This window comes from Podarcis vaucheri, assembly GCF_965113315.1.
Source record: "Podarcis vaucheri genome assembly, chromosome: 9".
Taxonomy (NCBI): Eukaryota; Metazoa; Chordata; class Lepidosauria; order Squamata; family Lacertidae; genus Podarcis; species Podarcis vaucheri.
The window spans coordinates 42,196,967-42,217,240 of record NC_138767.1 but is presented as its reverse complement, the minus strand read 5'-3'; the positions used below and the strand labels follow the sequence as shown (position 1 = coordinate 42,217,240).

Here is a 20,274-nt window from a genome sequence, read left to right as displayed (position 1 = left end):
TGAAAGCAATTCTGAAAAAAGAAACTAATGAAATGCATATTATGAAGGTAACAAGAAATACTTCCTAGCAGTAAACCTATAATTCAGGCAATCAAACGTTCACATTTTAAATTAAAATGAAACATTATGTTTTGAGGGCTTGTTAAATCTTTCGCGGGGGGGGGGGGGGAGAGAGAGAGCTTAACTTTAAAAGAGCTTTGAACTTTCACAGTAAGTTTCCCAAGTCCTGGTTTTATTTGTTAAACATTGTTACTCAATTCCATCTAATCATTAACAGAGTACTGTTGAAGTAAGTGACAGTGTCTTCTCACTGTGCCTCTGTTGTATTATATCTTTGGTATACAACATAGTCATATAAAAAAGGGAAAGATGAGTACTGTATAATCCCAATGATAGAACATTCCTTTTCTTAGTAACCTTATTTTAAAATAATCAGTTCTATATGAAACAATTATTCAAGAAAATAGAATACAGAATACCATTTAATGGGGGGGGGACACAAAACATAAAATACTGTACTGGCCTGAATATAAGATGCACCTTTTTTTCCAAATTCTGCCCGTGAACAGTTAAAATGCAGCTTATATTTGCAAACTTTCAAAATTTGGGTTTTACTCCAATATTGTCTGCTGCTTTTAAACACTGCTGCAAAAGCCACACTGTGATCACATCGTCCCTTGCAAGCACCCTGCTAACTTTCCAAATCACGTTCCCTTACACAGGCAGCAACCCCCCAGAATATTAACAAGCTGAAAGGTGGTAGCACACACACACACACCAAACTCAAGCAGGAATACAAACCTCTCTTCCTTTGATAACCAGTAAATGCAGTTGTCATAGCTAGAGTACTCTCCCGTTTCAGCAGTTCCATTTAAGGACTCCATTTCATCCAAATAGATGGCTTTTCTGTAGGAGTCTCCTTTATTTTTCCAGGAGATTCCTTTATTATTTCAGGAGAATCCTTTGCCTTGGGGGACCAAATGCGAGACAAGAGGAGAGGAGGCAATGGCAGGCTCCAGAAGCTGAGTGCTTCTATAGTGCTTTACTTTCTACCAGCAAGAAAGGAAAAGGCCATCTGGTTAATCCGGTTGCATGTTATGGTTTAATGGTGAGAATTTGATTTTATACTTTTGTACTTGCGCTTTCACACAATTTTGAGGTGTGGGTGGGTGTGGGTCTCTCTGCTTCACACTACACGGAGAGGCTGTTAGAGGAAGAGGCATCCAGCTGCCCTACAGAAACAGGGCACTGGAGCCAAACAACAGTCCTGCTGGAGTGGAGCTAGGTCCAGCCTTGGAGCTGCTGAGATGTCATACCCTGGACTGTGGACTTTGCAATCTTGAATATCAGGGCAGAGGGAGATGGAACATCTCCATGTCTGCTGTGAAGACAAAAGGGTTATGTCATGGGCACAGCCTCTTCCCGTTCAGTAGCTTCAAGTCCCTCTGCCAAGGTCACTTCCTGGCTTCGCATCCCAGGCTTGCTGTAGCCTTGCTTCCTATCTGGGTACATCCTGTTTGCTCTCACTGTGTTCATTTGGCTTTGCTCTGCATATGTTTGCTACAGTGACTTGGGATGAATCATGATTGCTTGGGGAAACCGTGCAGCCTGAGGCTGTGTTTATATGGCTGATTTGTGGGGGGGGGAGGGATTTGTAACCCTCTCCCATTTTTCCTCTGAATATTGCCACAACCAACTGATTTTACCCCTGCTGGAGAAAAGACATGACTTCAGCAGGGCTTTTTTTTCCAGCCAGAACTCAGTTTCAATGCCTGTCAGGTGAACACCATTGCCATTATAAGCAAACAAGGGAGGAGTTCATAGTGAGTTCCCGCACCTCTTTTTCTAGAAAAATAGCATTGGACTACAGATATATTTTTCCCCCAAGAAGGTTAGAGCAGCTTGAAGGGCGATTTCCAGGGGTTAAGCTGAACAAGAGAGAAAGGGCTTTGAAACATCATCTGCCTCCTGCCTGCCCTCAACCACTGTCAGCCTCAGCATTGGAGAGAACATTTCACAAAGATTCTTAAAACTGCATAGGATGTGTAGTTTTACCCTCATCTGAGGTATCCAGAACATGCTCCATCTTTCATTGCTTGTTCACTCACACAACAACGCACGATAGGGCGTGATGAAAAATGAAAAGTTTCTATGAGCTAGAAAGCAACTTACTTCTCCTCCTCTTACTGGTAGTGGCTGCGATTGCATCATAGCAGAAAGCAAACAGCTGGCTCTGGGTCACTCCTTGCAATGTGGGCCCTGAGCTGAGCTCCAGTTTGCTCAGCCTCTGAACGTGGCAATGCTTGATTGGATGGTCTGCGTATGTCACACGGTTTATGATGACATCCAACTAAAACAAACATTCTTGTCTGACCAGTTCATTAAGCAGAAAATGGAGAAAGGAGCCTCCTTCTAGTCAAACCAATAGCAGACATGCTAGCTCTGTGTTAGGGAAATGTAAAAACTCCTAGTACATTTTAATCAAGGCAGTTGAAGCGTTATCTTATCAGAAAGCAATTTAGGAAGCAATTCTATATATGCTTACCTATGAGTCCTCCTGGACTCAGTAGGGCTAATTCTACATAGATATACCTAGAATAGTACTATAAATGTCAGAAATGGTTTAAAAGGAAAAAAAAGCTTCCTCCTCCTCCTCCATCTCCATAGTTGTATGTCTGCAAGGCAAACAAGCAGGAGGATGACAATGGGGCCTAGTGGTTACAGGAGATCCCAACAACTAGCAGCCCCTTACCTTTCTCCATCTATCTCTGGGGTCCAGTGGGCAAGATCCCCTGCAAAGAGCAAGTCCACATCACATAGTACTCAGGGCTGGGAGTGGTTATTATTGGGGGTCTCAGTAGCCCCCTTTCCGGAGGGATCCATGTGCACTGGCAGAGAAAGGGGTGTGTGGTGGGGGCGGTTTTTTTCCTGGGTGTCTCTGCTGAGGGGGGTGACAAAATGCTGGGCGGCACTCACCACGGGGCCTACAGCGCGCCTGAGCCACTCATCTATCCTGGGAGTCACGCGGTGGCTTCAGCGCCCGCAGGCTCTGTGCTGCCCCAAACAGTCTGCCCACTGCCTCCCCCTCAGCTGTAGCGCGGCTGAGTGGGAGGAGGAGGCAGGCTCCTTGGAGGACCCGTGGAGTGTCCTGCCCCAGCTTGCCCAGGCACCCGATTGGCTTGCTCTGCCGCTGTCCATGTGCAAGGATTCAGATTGATCATGGACACTGTAGAGCTGTTTGGAGAGCTGGAGCAACCTATGGGGGGGGCAGAGGTTTGACTGCCAGCCCTGAGTGTTTTGAACAGTAATCAGCAATTTTATATCTGAAGCAATCATTCTCGGGCGGGTGGGCAGAATAGGATGTAATTTCCATCTAATTTCTACTTTAGAAATTCATGCTTCAGTCCGTCTTTAGCAGTTTGGAGCCTACAGCTGCACTATGTTGGCAAATGTGGAAGATGAGATGGCGAATATTGGAATCGTGCAAGTGTGAAAGGATCTGCTTCAGCAAGCCATTCTGATTTGATAAGGAAAGGAAAGGAAAGGAAAGGAAAGGAAAGGAAAGGAAAGGAAAGGAAAGGAAAGGAAAGGAAAGGAGAATGTGACAATCAACTGAGGCACTTCAGTATGACTCAGCGCACACGGACTGAATAGAATGGTGTGGGAGGAGGGAAAACTGAAGGGATAATTTGGCCCATTTGTCAAGTTCTTAGATGGCTGAGCCTCTTGGTTACAATAATTTACATATAAAGGTACATAGTACTCCATTGGATGTGCCTAAACTGATTGTTCTGTTTACCTTTCTTTTCTCCTTAGCTTTATCCAATTATAGTGCTTTGCATGTCTCTTCATCCTCAGGTTCTGAGTATATTTTAGGATGACAACAGCACTTCTTTTGGGGGGTGCCTAAAGATGCTGTCAAGCCTACGTGCATACAGGTATAAATGCACATACAGTTTTGATCAGAACTGACACTTGAATGTGTGGACATGGACCCAGGCCCAGGAGGCACAATTTTGATTAAAGTATGGCCACTGGGTGCAATACAGTCATACTGGATGTGTCCCATGAACAGAGCCTCGTTATCAGAAATTCCTTTTCACAGCCACATATTAATTTACTTCTGCAACATACCTTTTTCTTTCAGTTTCCCATTAGGTAGAAACATCTGGTACTCATTTTCCATTCTTCATCCTTCTGCTTGGTATGTGTGAAATTAGCTATACTATTCTAGGGAGGGATACTCTGGTGATAAAACTTAAAAGGTCTCCATCTGCTATCAACATTTGTTGGAGCAATTTACTATTATGCATCCCGGCAACTTCTTGACCGCAGTGAAAATTGCATTTTTGCAACTCATACTAATCCTTTCATTTGTACACTTCCACTTACCTTTTGATTTTGATTTTTTAAAAAAGAAAAGAAAGAAATTAATAACATTGAATAGTGGGCATTTATCAGGGTCTCTCATGGGCTATTTAGACCAATCCATTATCAAATCTGGATAGTCAGCATGGACTATTTTGAGTTATGTTTTGTCATAAAAAGATTAATATCTATCTATCTCTCTCTCTCTCTCTCTCTCTATATATATATATATATATCTACTCTGTGGTTAAGTTTAAATGCTTCCTATGTTCCCTGAGCATTTTGTAATTTCCGCAGACAAAGTGCCCTTTACGTTTAACCTCCATTTGTAATTAATAGTCTGCTTTAAGTAAATGGGAGATCCATTTACTCAAGGTTAAGCAAATACGGATAGCAGTTATGCAATATTAATAATCCAATCAGATACTCATTCTCAGTGGGAGGAATAGAGTTCAAGGTTTAACAAACTGCAAACTAGTTTGTAGCAAAGAAAGGCAGCAGGGGAGGATGCGTTTTTTTAAAAAAATAGTACTCTTAGCTTAAAAAATATGTTTACGTGACATGACTTCAAGCCTGCAACCTGGGGGGGCATCCTTTGCTACTTCATTTTTAAAAAAAAGATATTTATTGAAGTTTTAAACAATAAAACAAACCTTCCAATCAAACCAAAGAAGAAACAACATTATCACACTCAAAACAAAACAAAACAAAATACAGTAAAAGACATAAAAAGGTAAGAGATAATGGGGGGGGACCATAAGGAAAAAAATAAAATCCAATTTTTTACTTATTATTTTCATAACCCTTCTTCCTGACTTCCTCACGTCTCCCTTTTCTGTGTTCCTTTTTACACAGTCATGTTCAGCAATATCTTACCCTCTTTCAAATCTTGGTCTATATTATACATTTCAACCCATTGTGTCTCCAATTTTTTCCCTTTATATATCCTTTTGTTTATATTTGACACAGTGTAATCTAATTTTTTCACCCTTGTCTTTTGAAACATTTGTTACATACTCCTTTTACCTATGTCACTGATGCCACATTGTCTTTATATCTTGCATCATTTTAGCATTCCAACATTTCATCCTTTGCTACTTCAATAGACACAGCCTTAAAAGAGCGTGGCCCAGAATTCTCTCCAGAGATATTTCTCTTGAACTTGGCTTCATATTCTACTCCCTTGAAACAGAAAGATCCACGAATACCGTAGTTACTTTGCATTTTATACTTGGTTATGATTGCTAAAGAACAAAACTGCATGCAATTCTGATGCAAACCAGCAGTCTTCTATCTCATCTTGCTAAATAGCAAGGAGACTCTTTTGCAACACATTAGGTGCAGAGAGGCAGTAATGAGGCTACTGATGTCTGGGCATCAGTGTAAACCATTTCACAAATACTAATGAAGCTGTTCGGTAGAATGAAGCATTTGCTGAATAAATCAGCTCTATCAATAAATTACTTTGCTCAGTTCCTTGCCTCTATTAGCAGAAGAGAGATCTGGTTTGTCAGTGCATCGGTGCTGTGCTCCCTCTAGTGTTATCAATGGAAATAAACTTTAATTTTTGATTTGCTTTCTGGAAATACAGTGGTGCCTCGCAAGATGAAATTAATCCGTTCCGCGAGTCTCTTCGTCTTGCGGTTTTTTCGTCTTGCGAAGCACAGCTATTAGCGGCTATTAACGGCTTAGCGGCTATTAACGGCTTAGCGGCTTTAAGAAAAAGGAAACAAACTTGCAAGAACTTGCAAGACGTTTCATCTTGCGAAGCAAGCCCATAGGGAAATTCGTCTTGCGGAACAACTCAAAAAACGGAAAACTCTTTCGTCTTGCGCGTTTTTCGTCTTGCGAGGCATTCGTCTTGCGAGGTACTACTGTAGGTGGATTTTTCAGAGAGTGAAGAAAAGAAAAGCACTTTGGACCTATTAAAAACAATTTTTTCAAGATAAGTAACAAATGTTAAACTCATTAGATCTCATTCTCCAAGGTAACTTTGAGGACTACGATCCTACCAAGTACCTTCGTCAAATTTCCACCCAATTACAACATTTAATTATATTATTAACAAGTTTTATGAGAGTCCCACCAAAGATGAAAATGTGAAGCAATCTGTCAACCCCTGCTTGAGCAATACTGTCTACCTTGTACTGGGTTTGTACTGAGGCATGCAGGGGTAATGTGCCACCGACAGATAACATTTTATTGTGCTTCCTTTATTTTTTTTATCCTAATTGATAGATAAAGTTATGAAAGAGGTTCAAGTACTGTGCCAATAATTTTCTGACAAAGATTGCTCTCCCATTCTCCCACCCCCATATACTGGGTAGCATGGCATCCAAAACTGGCATTTAGAGGATATTATAAATAGATGCTGTTTCTTCAGCTAAAGGTCTGATATCATCTATTTATAATATCCTTTAAATGAGAGACATCTCTATGACCATGCTGGCTAATTTTCAGCAGCTACAAATTCTGTGTTCACAGATAAGTCTGCCAGCATGTGCAGCACGGTTCATATAATACCATTGTATGTTATTTAAAGAGGGAGAGGGAAGTCAAAAATCCCATTGATTGCTCAAAAGTCCCCTCTTTTATATAAACCCTCTGCATCCTGCTACTTTGGAAAATTAACCGACTCAATTATTTTTAAATTCCAGGAATTCTCCACTTTTATCTAGCCTGCCATACATTATCTGTGTTGAATCCTGTTGCTCACTTTAAAAAATGCTATGAGTATAGCAACAGAGGCATGTGAATTGCCTCTTGATGTGTATAAAATGTAATCCCCACCCCTTTCCTCATTTTATATAAGCTATTAACTGCCAGTCTTCTGTAGCGAAACTTTCCTTTTCAAATAATATATGCCCAATGGAGAAGCTTAGGAAATTAAGTGGATTTCATGACAGAGGTATGTAACAGTAGCTATTACAAAGCTATGCATCCTTGTCTGTGTGGTATTCTTTTGGGGAGGTGATGATTTAGATTTTCTGCAGATACAAATGCTTTTCTTATGAAAAGAGGCATGAGTTTATGCATCTTTTGAGCATATTTTATCAGTAGATAATGGCTGCAATCCTAGGCACACTTACCATTTCGCAGTAACGTCTAGTAAGATTCTGTACTTGGTCTGAGATTAAGATTGAGATGTAGATCTAGAAGTAAACAGTAAAGCAATGCACTATGCATTAAAATAGGGAAAATGTGTGTTAGTGCTACTTCTTGTAAAATTCTGAGTAATAAATGCTAATGTTTGTCATTACTGCTTTAACCGATACTTTATTTCAAAGCTTAGAATCATATTCTAGATATGTAAACCTCTGTAACAAATGAATTAAATCTGGCAATGCTGCATTATGGCTTCCCCCTGCCATTGGGATCCACCTTGAAGCATCCTTTTCATTTGGTTTTGTAGGGAACCTATGTGCCAATAATTTTTCTTCTTGTCAAATGTTAAGGATTGTTGGAAAAAGCCAGGCTCTACTTAACCAGAAAACCACTGCCGTCTCTGGAAGAAAGGAAGAAGTATGATTATGAATTTGCAACTTCCACTTCATTCCATGGAGTGCACAATATTGTTCGTACAAGGAGCAAGAGCCGTAAGGCACTGTGGATGGCAGTGGTCGTGGGCTCCATTTGTTTGGTTGCCTGGCAAATCGGCAGTCGTTTCGCCAATTATTTCAGCTGGCCCACAACAACATCGGTGGTAGTTCAGTATGTGGAAAACATAGAGTTTCCTGCTGTAACTTTTTGTAATCTGAACAGGTAAGGCACCGTTTACTTCCTGTAGGAATGGGCAAATGTGTTAATTTTGGTTTCTCTCAGTTTCTCATTCTTCCCATCTTCAGTCCAATTTTACACATCAGTTTGTGAAGATATTTTTTTTTAAGTTCTACTGAAAAATTCATGAAAAATTATTCCTCCATACACCTTTTAATATACAATTTTATATGCATATGTTATTTTCACCGATACACTTTAATATATACATTTTTGTGCACTTTAGTTGGCTGGAGAATTGCATTGCAAAATTCAGAAAAGTGTGAATTTGGAAGACTCTATTTGTGTTGGTTCACATGTTGTGTTGGAAGGTGCAAATTAAATAAGCCCACCTTAAATGCAAATTAAATTGAATTTCCCCATAATTCCTATCTTTCTGCTAGATTTTCTATTAAGGTATATATAATATACATAGGTCTTCCATAAAATGCAATGCTATGACCACATACCTGCCTTGGGCTCCTTACTCTGTTTCTTTTAAAAGTTTTAAGAGTTGCTTTGGAATTATACCTTGGAATGGAATTCAGGCTTAACCCTGCTTTTATGGTTTATGCTCACAGGTTCCAAACCCAAGCAGTAGCTAACCTGAGCGCCATTTTCTTCCTGTGGAGCATAGTGTCGGGAGTGCTACATTTGTTCGATACTAGGGAAACGTTTGGCCAAGAGATAAAAGACTTCCTTCAGGGGAATCAAAATTTCAGCATCAAAGAATTCACAAGGAATAATGGGTTCTATCTCAACAACAGTACATTGTTGGATTGTGAATATTTTGGGGAGCCGTGTTATCCAGAGGTAATATTTTTGTTTCTATTATCAGAGGTAACGTAGACATTGTGAGGGCATGTGAGTATGGAAACTCACAATCTAGTGATCACAATCTAGATCTAGAATGTATCACTTTCATATGGAGAGGAGACTGCATGTATGTACAAAGTACTAGATTGAATACGTTTTGTTGGGAACTATGATGATGATACGAATTTTATTTCCTCAGTGGACATCCACCAATCGTGAGCCTCAAAGACTGGAAAATAGGTCTGTAATTGCTTGTCTAAGGCTTGATAAAACTTAATGTGACAAAAATCAAAAGGATGCTTCAGAAAGTCTACACCTATGAATTTCATCCCATGTTTTAAAATTCTGAATGACTTGATCTGGTTTTAAAGTGGGAATAAGGCACTCAGAATTCTTCATTGTTTTGTTTCTTTGGGAGGAATTCTTCATACACTTTTCCAAATGTTCTGTCAGTGCTGAGACATGTCATACAACCCTTCACATGTAGGTTGTAATATTCTCGAGTATGCATGGTTGACAAAGGTAATGTTTGAGATAGTGAATTGTTGTATTGGTTGTGTGAAACAGCTGGTGAGTGAGAGTGTATGGATGGTCGTATATATGTTGCGTACTTTGAAATTCTATATTATTCTGCACTGTAATGCCCTCTGGTTTTATGTAAAACAAAAACCAAAAAAGTGGATACTGTTTGTGTATTTTGTCATGTGAATCATTTGCTGGGCCTTGTACTTATTATTCATGTAAATCTCTTTCAGATCTTTTCAATAGTAAGTGGGATAAATAAATGGAATAAATAAATAAATAAACTGTTGACAGACACTGCTCTGAGGCATTTTGTTGCTTTGGGCAAAATCATAAATAGTTCCCAGGACACCAATCAAAATGCTTGTTACCTGGTATAGACTTCCTTCCCCCACCTGGCAATAAAAAATACAATGATAATAAATAAATAACAGTTTGATGTTCCTTCATGACACCCCAGATCAGCTGCCTGGGACATCCTCCTCATTCTGCCTTACCTGTTGGTCAGGCCAGTTTTTACCTCAGGTACAACCCTAGGAACTATGAGGAAGTTCAGCCGAGAGGTTAAATGGGTTGCATTTCACATTTTCATCCAAAATAAATCCAATTTTATAGCTACAGTTCTCTGTGAACATACTTACTTAATATTAGGTGAGCTAATTCAATTTCTTATTTTCTTTTCCTTTCTTCATGGAAGAACTTTGAGCATGTCTTCACTGAATATGGAAACTGCTTCACCTTTAATCACATTAACATTCCAGCAAAAAGAAGAGTGAGTGCCTCCGGAAGGGGCCTGAGTTTGCTCTTCGATGTCAAACAGGTAGAGATATTCAAAATGTTTCTACAATGCGAGCGCAAGACCTTGATGATAAAGGACAGGGCATGTGGGTCACTATAATGGTACAAGTTCTTTAAAAACAAAGCAAAATAATAACAATACATACATGATAGAAGTTTCCCACAAAGTCAAATTTCATAAGTAAAACTTATGAAAGCCCTAGAATATAATCTGCATCCTGAAACTTAATTTGCATTGACAGATTTTGAATTGGTGTGAAATCTGATGTAGAGTCAGATGATAAGTGATACATAGTGGATTACAAAACGAAAATGCTGCATGTATACTATTGTTTTTCTCTTAATGTTAATTATGGTAGTAGATAATTTTTTGCCAAGGCAATTCACAGTTCAGTGTGACAGTGATCTGAAAATTATCCTCTGTAATTTTACTGTAACCCTTCAATGCCTTGTGTCCTAGGCAGAGTTCACCGACGACCCTGCTCTTGGTTTTGTTGATGTTGGCATCACATTTGCTATCCACTCACCTAAAGCGCCTCCCCGATTTGATGGTTTAGGTATATCAACCCCAGTAGGAATGCATGCTCATGCTGCAATCCAACAGGTGAAGGTAAGCATTAGAGTAAGATACAGAGAAATGGAAGTACAGTGGTACCTTGGGTTAAGTACTTAATTCGTTCCAGAGGTCATTTCTTAACCTGAAACTGTTCTTAACCTGAAGCACCACTTTAGCTAATGGGGCCTCCTGCTGCCACCGCGCCACCGCTGTGCGATTTCTGTTCTCATTCTGAAGCAAAGTTCTTAACCCGAGGTACTATTTCTGGGTTAGCGGAGTCTGTAACCTGAAGCGTATGTAACCTGAAGCGTATGTAACCTGAAGCGTATGTAACCCGAGGTACTACTGTATGGCTAGCCACTTTAAAGTCCAATAAACTGCATATGCAATCATCATTATTGATAATAATAATATTTTACAATATTAAAAATCAATTAAAGCAATTAACCCCTAATGATTGACAACTTTAAAATATAAGCAAGACTTTAAAATGACAAGGCACACAGGAAGGATAAAAAAGCAGAGTAAAAATTTAATTTGATATAGTACTCCAGCTCAGTTCTATGTTCAAACTCCAATGTATACCTAGAGCTTCCTACCCAGAAAATCTTACCCATTCAGTTGCACACTGAGCATCCATCTTGAATCAGAAGAAATTGAAGCTAGCTGGGGCCGGTCAGGCTGTCCTCTGGGGGCAGCCCTGCAGAACAACAATCAAGTTTACTACCAAGTCTTTTAATTTAATTCAAATTGGTCTGGTCCAGCAACAACAACAACAAATCTTTTGCAGCAATCTGTGTATGTGTGGAGGTGGGAATGGAGGTGGTTTTTGTTCAATTAAAACTTGACAGTAGCAATGTATATAACTTATGTCGTGCCATTTCTTTCATTCAAGACAATTATTCAAGAATACCCTTGGGGAGAATGCAAGCCAAACATGAAACTTCAGCACCACAAGCTCTATAGCACCTACGGATGCCTACAAGAATGCAAGGCACGCCATATTCAAAACCAGTGTGGATGCTTACCGTTCATGCTCCCAGGTATAACTGGGCAGGTATAAGTTGCTTTATTTGTTTGCAGTGTTCAAAGAAATCCAACAAGAGTGTGCGGATAACAGCTTGGGGGGATGCCTCTAAGCCACTGGTTTTTTTCTTTAAAAATGTTTAGGGGTACTCTCATTTTGACTCAAGAAAATCACCATTTTATAGTTTAATCGGGAAAAATAAATACAGTAAATGGACCAAAGTACAAAGATTCCCAAAATGTTTAGGGGTATGCATCCCCCCAGAAAAAAAAGCACTGCCTTTAGCCAATTTTGAGCTATCTGCTCACTAGTAAAACCTATGCACAAGCAGGGAGGGCGAAAAAAAGCAAAGGTCTGAAGTGACTCATGGCAGCTCCTCATACAATTTGGAACCCTTATTGTGCAGGGTTCCTAACAGTACAAGGAGAAAGAACTCCCCGGTTCACCCTTTCACCCTCCCTGACTTGTAGGGCAATGGGAGGTGGGGCTTAGTGCTCCCATCCCTGCTCCCCTTGCACAGCATGCAAGCATATAACATTGCTGTAGAGTCTTTATGGATTACTTTCTGTGCAGGCAGAGCATCTGGAACTTTTTCCTGCTGCCTCTGAGCCTCTGCAGAGCGGTGCAGGTACTGCCACATCCACAGCCTGGCTGCTCATGGCGATGGTAGCAGAAGGCAGAAGGGCAGGCAGATCAGGCCCAATCCCTGTATCAGCTTCAGGTTACTGCAGATCCAGGCCAAGATTAGGACCAATGCCAGCTAATATCAGCTGGGAGAGCAGCTTGGGATCCAGTGGATCCAGAGCCAGCTCAGTTTCATCCCTGCAGTTGGAATGGCCCATTTGGAGGCTTTCTGGCAGGCTCTGCTAGCAGGAATACCACCAACATGCCTTTCACCCACCCAAATGTTCAAAGGGTGCATGTTCTGCACTGGCAGAGTGACAAAAATATCACTCCATCAGTGGTGGCCAGAGGAAGGACAGCTGAACCAGCAGAAGCAATCAGTGCTGCTCGGCATAAGGAGGAGGGATTGAAATGTAGTCTCAGACAGCTTAGTTTCAAAGATAAGTCCTTAATTGCTTAAGGAATCACCTCGTGCATAAATGACAGCTGAATAATGAAACCATTAGGATAGAAACAGGCCACCTGCAGCCTAAGGGTCTAATATAGCTCTCATGTACCCCTCACCTTATTTTCAAAAGCTCTCAGCAAGAATGATCTGTCTCTGCCCAAGCAGTCCTCCTGTGGAACAGAGAGAAAAGGAGTTGGCAATAGGTGAATCAAGGAGCTAGCCTGCCCACCAGAGGTTCAGCTCTGCGTATCCAGTCCCTAACATACTACCATCAGATGATGTCATGATGATGATATGATGATGAATTGCATTTCTTACCTGCCCAAAGGTGTCCGGGGTGAGATACAGCCATATAAAAACACAACATTAAAATTGCTAAGTGGATGGGTACTAAAGATATATTTCTCAGGTGTCAAAAGCCAGGGTAAAATTAATGCAGCCCCAGGTGCTATGAGTGTTTCTACATGAGCTTCAGATTGATACATACAGGCATCGAATTCTTTGCTTTACTTGCTGGGGTCACTTGCTTATTGGTTATTATTGGCTTACCAAACAGATGGATTCAAATGTGTGTTTTGATACCCTTGTCTTTGTGTTTTTCTCTCCTTCCCCACTCCCTCTTCTTCACACCTGTTGAAAAGGAAATGGCACAGAATGTGACTTGGACAAATTTTACAATTGTGTTTCTCCTGAACTGTGTAAGTAAAGCCAAAGCCAAATACTAGAGCCAGTTTCATACGTCTGCAACTGGCAACCAGCTGGACCAGTGGAGGTGGGGGCATGTCTCACATTTTTACCAACCTGTGGAATCCCAGTCACACAAAAGCATCATTTGCACCAGGACAGTCAGGCTTAGGGGTAAATCCCATCGCCTGGGATATTCTGCTGATTGGGAACGGTTTATTAGGGAAAGGAGAGGACTTGATTTTTCTCAGAATACTTTAAATGATCCCAGCTGAAATTTGTATACAAACCATAAATAACATTCTAAATGTACTCTTCCAATCATCTGTACAGTTTTGGTTTGATTTCATAAATTCCAAATGCTGAAGAAATTCAGTGTAAAATACAGGCACCTATTTTTAGTGGGAAATCACATACTACCATCTTTCTACCACTTAGAATGTAAGGCTGCTGACGTAGATTCAAATTATCACCAAATCCTGCAATATAATATAATATTTATTATGCTTTATTAACTCATTTGCTTGGGATGATGAACTCAATCTATTTTTTGTTGATTTTGTATGGCTGCTTGCAGATGGTGGTGAACATGAAAGTCGCCTAGAGTGGGCATTTATGTTTGAAATTGGTTCCCATTTTAGATAAAATTGAGCTCGCAGGATTGTGTACAGCAGGAACACATAATTCCACTTGCCCTGTGCCTTGTGAGGAAACAGATTATCCAACCACCATTTCCTATTCAACTTTTGAAAGTGAAAAGGCTTTGAAATTTCTTTCTACAAAGCTGAAGAAACATCCAGAATATATCAGGTACTTTTCTTCTTCATTGTCATGCTGTAAGAAATGTGTTTTACACAAGAGCAACCTTTATTAACCAAACTGAAGACATATTCAAGAGATGTTGGACCCAAAGAATTACTATAATTCAATGGCTTCTATTTTATTATTTATTTCATATATCTAAATACTGCTTAATACTAAAGCAGCAGTTTGAAAGCACGTCAAGTGCAAGTAGATAAATAGGTACCGCTCAAGCAGAAAGGTAAACGGCATTTCCGTGCGCTGCTCTGGTTCGCCAGAAACGGCTTAGTCATGCTGCCCACATGACCCGCGAAAACTGTCTGCAGACAAATGTCGGTTCCCTCGGCCAGTAAAGTGAGATGAGCGCTGCAACCCGAGTCATCTGCGACTGGACCTAATGGTCAGGGATCCCTTTACCTTTAAACAATAAACTGGGAGAACTACAAGGTATGCAAGTCCCACTATCTGCCTTTTCGCTATATGAAAATTCACTTATCCAAACATAAATAATTATGCCCAAACCTTGCTATACACACCACAGATTCAGATATCTGGACAGCCAGAGTTTGCCTACTTTCTTTCTTCCTTGCTTGTTTATGCTTTGCTGGTTGGTGACAAGGAGGGAGCAAGCAAGATCAGACAAATCAGCTGGCAGGACAATTGTTTTTTCTTTGCCTTTCTTTTGCTGGTTGCCTGCAGCCATTACAGAAAGAACCCATTGAAAAAGCAGGGGAGAGATAAGAAAAAATCCAGATTAGAAATGCTCCCATAGGAATCTTTGGAAATTGTGGACTCGTTATGTGAATGCTTGCCTAACGAATGATTTCCAGGCAACACATTGTGTTTGGTAAGCAGGACCTGTGTGTACAAAACTATAATATAGTACAATATTAAACAATAAAATCTCCCAAAAGTAAAACATATAGCAGCACTTTTTGAAAACGTTTTGAGTCAGGGATCTCTGATCACTTCAGCCAATACCCCCCCCCCCAAGCAAAAATATATAACTTCTGCAAGGGTAGCTATGTTGCCCTGCAACAGCAAAAACACAGAGTCACCTTTGAAAAAACCTAATAGATTTATGGTAACATAAGCTTATAAATCACAGGCTCTTTAAAAATGTTTATAATCCAATATAAATTTTAAAGTTCACTCTTCTATAGATGAGGACTCTTTAGTTTATCTTCATTATCACTGGAAAGGTCTCTGATTTTATCAACACTAAAAGCAGTTTTATTAATGATTATGTTATATTAATCTTGTGAAGATCAAACTACAGAAGATCTGTGCTTAGATCTCACATTTTCCCCTACTGTTAATTTAATGGAGCTGGAGGAGGCTATGGATTGGGGGAAAGTTCTTAACTCTGTTCCTCCTGTGACATTTTCTAATCTACTATTAGCTCTATTTGGCAGCAGGTGGGACTAGAGGAATGGCCCCCCATTGCCACTGCTCTGATCAAAATTGCACAAAACAAATGAAATGCCTTGAATTCTAGGTTAATTTTTCCTTAAACTTTTTGATTTTTGTTATTTAGTTTAACTCTATAGCCGATTACTTCTCCTTTCAGGGATTTTCAAGGCATTTCATTCATTTTGTGTAATTTCTTGGTTCTGTGACTGTCATTTCTTTCACTGATCAAAATCGCAGCTGCTTTTAATGAAAGTTAGAAATGCTATGGATCTTCCCCACCCTATGCGATGGTGTCTTCATAACAACATTTTTATTTTACTCCTTCTGACATTTGATTACTGTTCACAAATGGGGTACTATCTAGCAATTAGTCACTGAAGCATGACAAATTACAGGGAAATGTTTCTGTTCCCAAGTGATTAACCAGTCAGGATCAAACAAACATATTAATGAGTTTAACATCATAAATTAACTAATAGTCATCCATTGATTTTTCAGAAACTTTAAAAGGTAGTTTCAACTATTTACAGCCCTATTCCAAATATGTATTGTGGTATTGCCTCAGCTACCTCAGGAAGCCCAAACTGTGGGATCCATTAGCAGGGTCATTATGGTAATTATAATGCAACAGGTTTAAAATGGAGAAGGTCCTTGAAGAAAGGAGTGCTCACGTGAGTTGAGCCTTCATTTTTAGAGCTAGGATTGCCTAACATTGATTTATTAAACAAAATTTAATGGTCCATCTAAATGTTCATAAAAAAAGAAAACTATTAGCTCAGAATTTAAGTAATAGCTAGGCCAGGGTGAAGCACTCAAAGCTGGTCATCAGCAATCATTTGAACTGAGTACCGGTAAGTAAATACTATTTCAATGGTGTCATTTTTCATTGTTATCTAGTGATCCTAGGAATTTTAGTACATTTTGCACCAGTGAGGGTTGCCATTAAGTGTACACTCAGCCCAGAGTTTCTCCTGACCTTATCTCTTTGGCACATGTACCTAAATGAAACATTCATGTTCCCAGGCATTTATCTGTTTGTCATATCCAAACATTATATTTTTAAAAAACCTGTAGATGTGTACTTAAAAAATCCCAAGGACATTATCCAGTCTTCCTGCCTACCTGGATAATCTGTTCCAGGCACAAGAGTTGCCTGCTTCCCATTGGAAGTTACTCTTCTTCACATTGGGATACTTCTTATGAGAAGACACAGGGGCTCATAAGAACTGTTTAGGCTGACTTTATAACATATGAAAACACTCTTGAGTGTGCTGCAGAATCAAATTCTATGTTCTCTCCACCTCCCCACGATTTCGGATTATTGTTACTTTGTTTAAAGCATGAATAGTATTTTCTGCAGATGGTGATGGCTAGATTGATCATCATGATGATAATAAATAGTAATACAATTGCATAATAAAAGTGTGCCTTTATTATCCATAGGCGTAACCTTGTATATATTGACATTAGATATCATGATTTGAATTACAAAATGACCCGGCAGCAGAAGGCATTGAGTGTATCTGAACTACTTGGTAAGTGACCCAAATGAACTTAAAAAAACAAACAAAAAACACCCCCTACATTTCTGTGTGATCACAATAATGAAGTAGTTGTTGACATAATTACTTTATGCTGCATCACACTATCACTGTTTTCTTAATTAGCATTATTTGGATCATAAGATATAAATATCTTTACCAGCGGATGGTATTTAACAGTGGGCAGTAATTAGTGGGTAGTATTATTTTTTTTACTCAGAATAGAATCAATAAACATTACTAAGTTAGGGTCATTAATTTCAGTGGGTCTACTCTGAGTAAAAAAACAGTTGACTACCACCCAGTATTTCTATATAATACGTTTCTATTTGTTTGCTAACAAGTCTTGTATTACACTAGGCTACAGCACAATAATATTTATTTAGAAGTAATTTCCACTATGTTCAGTAGGTAAGTGTGTATGGTATTTTAGTTTCACTTTGGGCCTACAGAAACCAGTAGAACTTAAGTTAGTAATAGATTTCAACAGAGTTGCACAACGGAAGCGGTCGTTCTGGTGAGTATTTTTCAATCTGAAGCACAAAATCTATTCAGTTTTGAAATGGATCTTATTCAGCATTGTGCAAGTACATTTCTGTTTCAGCAAGGGACTTCCCCTTGCTCTCTGCCCCACCATCCAAATGCTTTCTGGAATGCTCTGGAGCATATTTGGGGGCCATGTTGGGATTACAGGAGGGAGGATAGGAAGGGGAAGTCCCATTGTGATGACATAAGTCCATTTCATTAGAGGGCTTTCACTCAGTGTGTCAGTGATTTCAAGACTGAAGACTAGTATCCCAATCCTGAACACATTTAGATAGAATTAAATCATACTAATGTCGATAGAATATAGAGGCACAGAATTTCTGGACCAATCTCTCTGTTTCTTTCATTACAGCTGATGTTGGTGGCCAACTTGGTTTGTTTTGTGGAGCCAGTATGATTACAATCATAGAGGTTGTGGAATATATTTTCACCAACTTCTGTTGGATGTGTGTCTTTCTTCTACTGAAAGCACCAGAAGTGCCCAACTGGAATACTACAGATCAGAATGCACAAACACACAAAAGAAGAATACAAGAATGTTAAGGGCTTGCAGAAAGGGAATGGAAGAAGGTGAAATTTTCTTTTCAGTAAATGGCATTTCCTTCTGAAAATAATGCAAGATAAAACAGTATTCAGTTCACACTTATTTCTCTGATGCAAGTCCAGAAAACAGATATTAGGGAAGGCAAGTATTTATGAATGCAGGGCTTGTTTATCCTGGTAGTCTGCACCGTCACGGAGAACACAGAATTTCCTTGTGTACAATAGAATTCACATTAGTCCACATTTATGTCAGTGGGATGTAGGTGTGCTTAATTCTCATTGGAGTGCACAAAATGACATTCCCCCATCCCAACCTATAATTGGTTCACTCTCTCTAAGTTTTATTGGATAACTTTCATAGAAAACTGAGTGGGGTGAGGTGTCCTAGAATTCTCCTAAGCTTGGAAAGATCCTCCACCATTGCTATCTCTCTGGGTGGTAGCTTCCTTCCCCACCTACCCTGCTACTTTCCAGCAGTTTCTCAACTGTATCAAGTGTGAGGGGAAGAGCCAAAATGGGCAAAGACAAGACTGATGGAGGTCAAGGATTCAATATGAATTACCTTGGTTCTCATCTCAAATGAAGGCATCTGAGCTTGCCCATGTTAATAGTTCTTGAAATGGCCATTTTTATTTCTGAAGATGTATTTATCAGGAGAGCAATTGTACAGCTAAAGTGCATGACACATCTTCCGTGTATCCTGCCACTTAAAGGCTAGCGGGTGTTCAAAAGTATGCCTCTACCTCCATCCTTCAGTGAGGAAGTTCCTCTTCATTCAGTAGTCAAGATGGGCAAGAGATGTAGTCATGTAGTAAATTCATGATTATTAGATGTACAGCTGAACACATAATAGGCATATGCACATGTGAGCATGATTGATGATGCAAGACTGTACTAATGAACATGATAAAAGTGCAAACTGAAATTATAATTCACTGTGAATTCTGCTTCATTTGGGATAGTCTGCTAATTTTTGCATGCAAAAGTCAAGCTGGACTAGCATAGCAAACTGCAGACCAATAATGCTTGCTGTTGGGTGTGGGTCATGAGTCTACACAGAAGGAAGAATGATTTGGAGCTAAATCACTCTGTCACTGCTAAATGCTATGTGCTCATGCTTCAATAGAGATATAGGACCTCAGGCATCTCCACTTGCTGCCTTTTTCTCCTCCTGCCTTTCCTTAGAAGCCTCATATTGAGTCAGACCTTTTGTCCATATAACTCAGTATTGTCCACACTGGCGGCTGCAGCTTCCTCCAGGGATTCAGGCAGGAGCTGTTCCTAGCTCTACCTGGAGACACCAGGGATTGGACCTGGGTCCTTTTGGATGCAAAGCAGGTGTTCTATTCTGGAAAGAAAGTCCTTCCATATGTTAGAATTGCATTGCAGCATTATACCCAGCTTCGGAATGCTTCAGTTTTCCCATTCCGCCTTGCACTGCAGACAGCAAATCCTTGAAAAGCTTCCTAAGGAGATTTGGTAGATATATGGAAGATAGTGGTGTGGGCACAGGCCTTCCAAGTCAAAGGGTATTGCTTCAAAGCAGGTTTGATCTCTAGAACCAGACCTCAACAATTTTAGGAAATTAATCTCTGAAGCAAGTGAATAATATAAAGTAGAAACTATAGACATTATAAAAATAGTAATACTTTAATCAAAGTGGTTTTTTTTTTAAAAGGACATGACTGCAACATTTCACATAATGCAAAAACCCTTTTGTTAGATAGAATTTAAAATATATTGTTATAGACAGCCAACTCACCCACACCCTAACAGGGAAATAAATAGCTGAGGGGGAGTGTTTGCTTTAGATTGGAGAATCCCTAATTGC

The 20,274-nt window shown here is 39.7% G+C and overlaps 1 protein-coding gene across 2 annotated transcripts; it reads left to right on the top strand.

The window, feature by feature from the left end:
• The first annotated feature begins 1,788 nt into the window (after positions 1 to 1,788).
• Positions 1,789 to 19,809, top strand: ASIC5 (acid sensing ion channel subunit family member 5). 2 transcript variants are annotated; one of them, XM_082237698.1, is made up of 10 exons: positions 1,789 to 1,823; positions 7,781 to 8,130; positions 8,706 to 8,937; positions 10,160 to 10,282; positions 10,721 to 10,870; positions 11,712 to 11,859; positions 13,557 to 13,613; positions 14,241 to 14,409; positions 17,257 to 17,348; positions 18,253 to 19,808. In XM_082237698.1, exons 2-10 carry the CDS (start codon positions 7,979 to 7,981, stop codon positions 18,441 to 18,443), a joined length of 1,314 nt encoding a protein of 437 aa, XP_082093824.1. In that variant the 5' UTR covers positions 1,789 to 1,823; positions 7,781 to 7,978; the 3' UTR covers positions 18,444 to 19,808. The 2 variants fall into 2 exon arrangements, with proteins under 2 accessions (XP_082093824.1, XP_082093823.1); XM_082237697.1 differs by lacking the exon at positions 1,789 to 1,823 and adding an exon at positions 6,284 to 7,276 and having other exon boundaries at positions 7,824 to 8,130; positions 18,253 to 19,809.
• The last annotated feature ends 465 nt before the right edge of the window (positions 19,810 to 20,274 follow it).

Excerpts from the sequence above, each read along its gene's own strand:
- ASIC5 (XM_082237697.1), top strand. The coding sequence starts at position 7,237 with ATGGAGAAGCTTAGGAAATTAAGTGGATTTCATGACAGAG. Across the intron at positions 10,871-11,711 it reads CTGCAATCCAACAGGTGAAG|ACAATTATTCAAGAATACCC; the intron begins GTAAGCATTAGA and ends CTTTCATTCAAG. Across the intron at positions 17,349-18,252 it reads GAGTGTATCTGAACTACTTG|CTGATGTTGGTGGCCAACTT; the intron begins GTAAGTGACCCA and ends CTTTCATTACAG.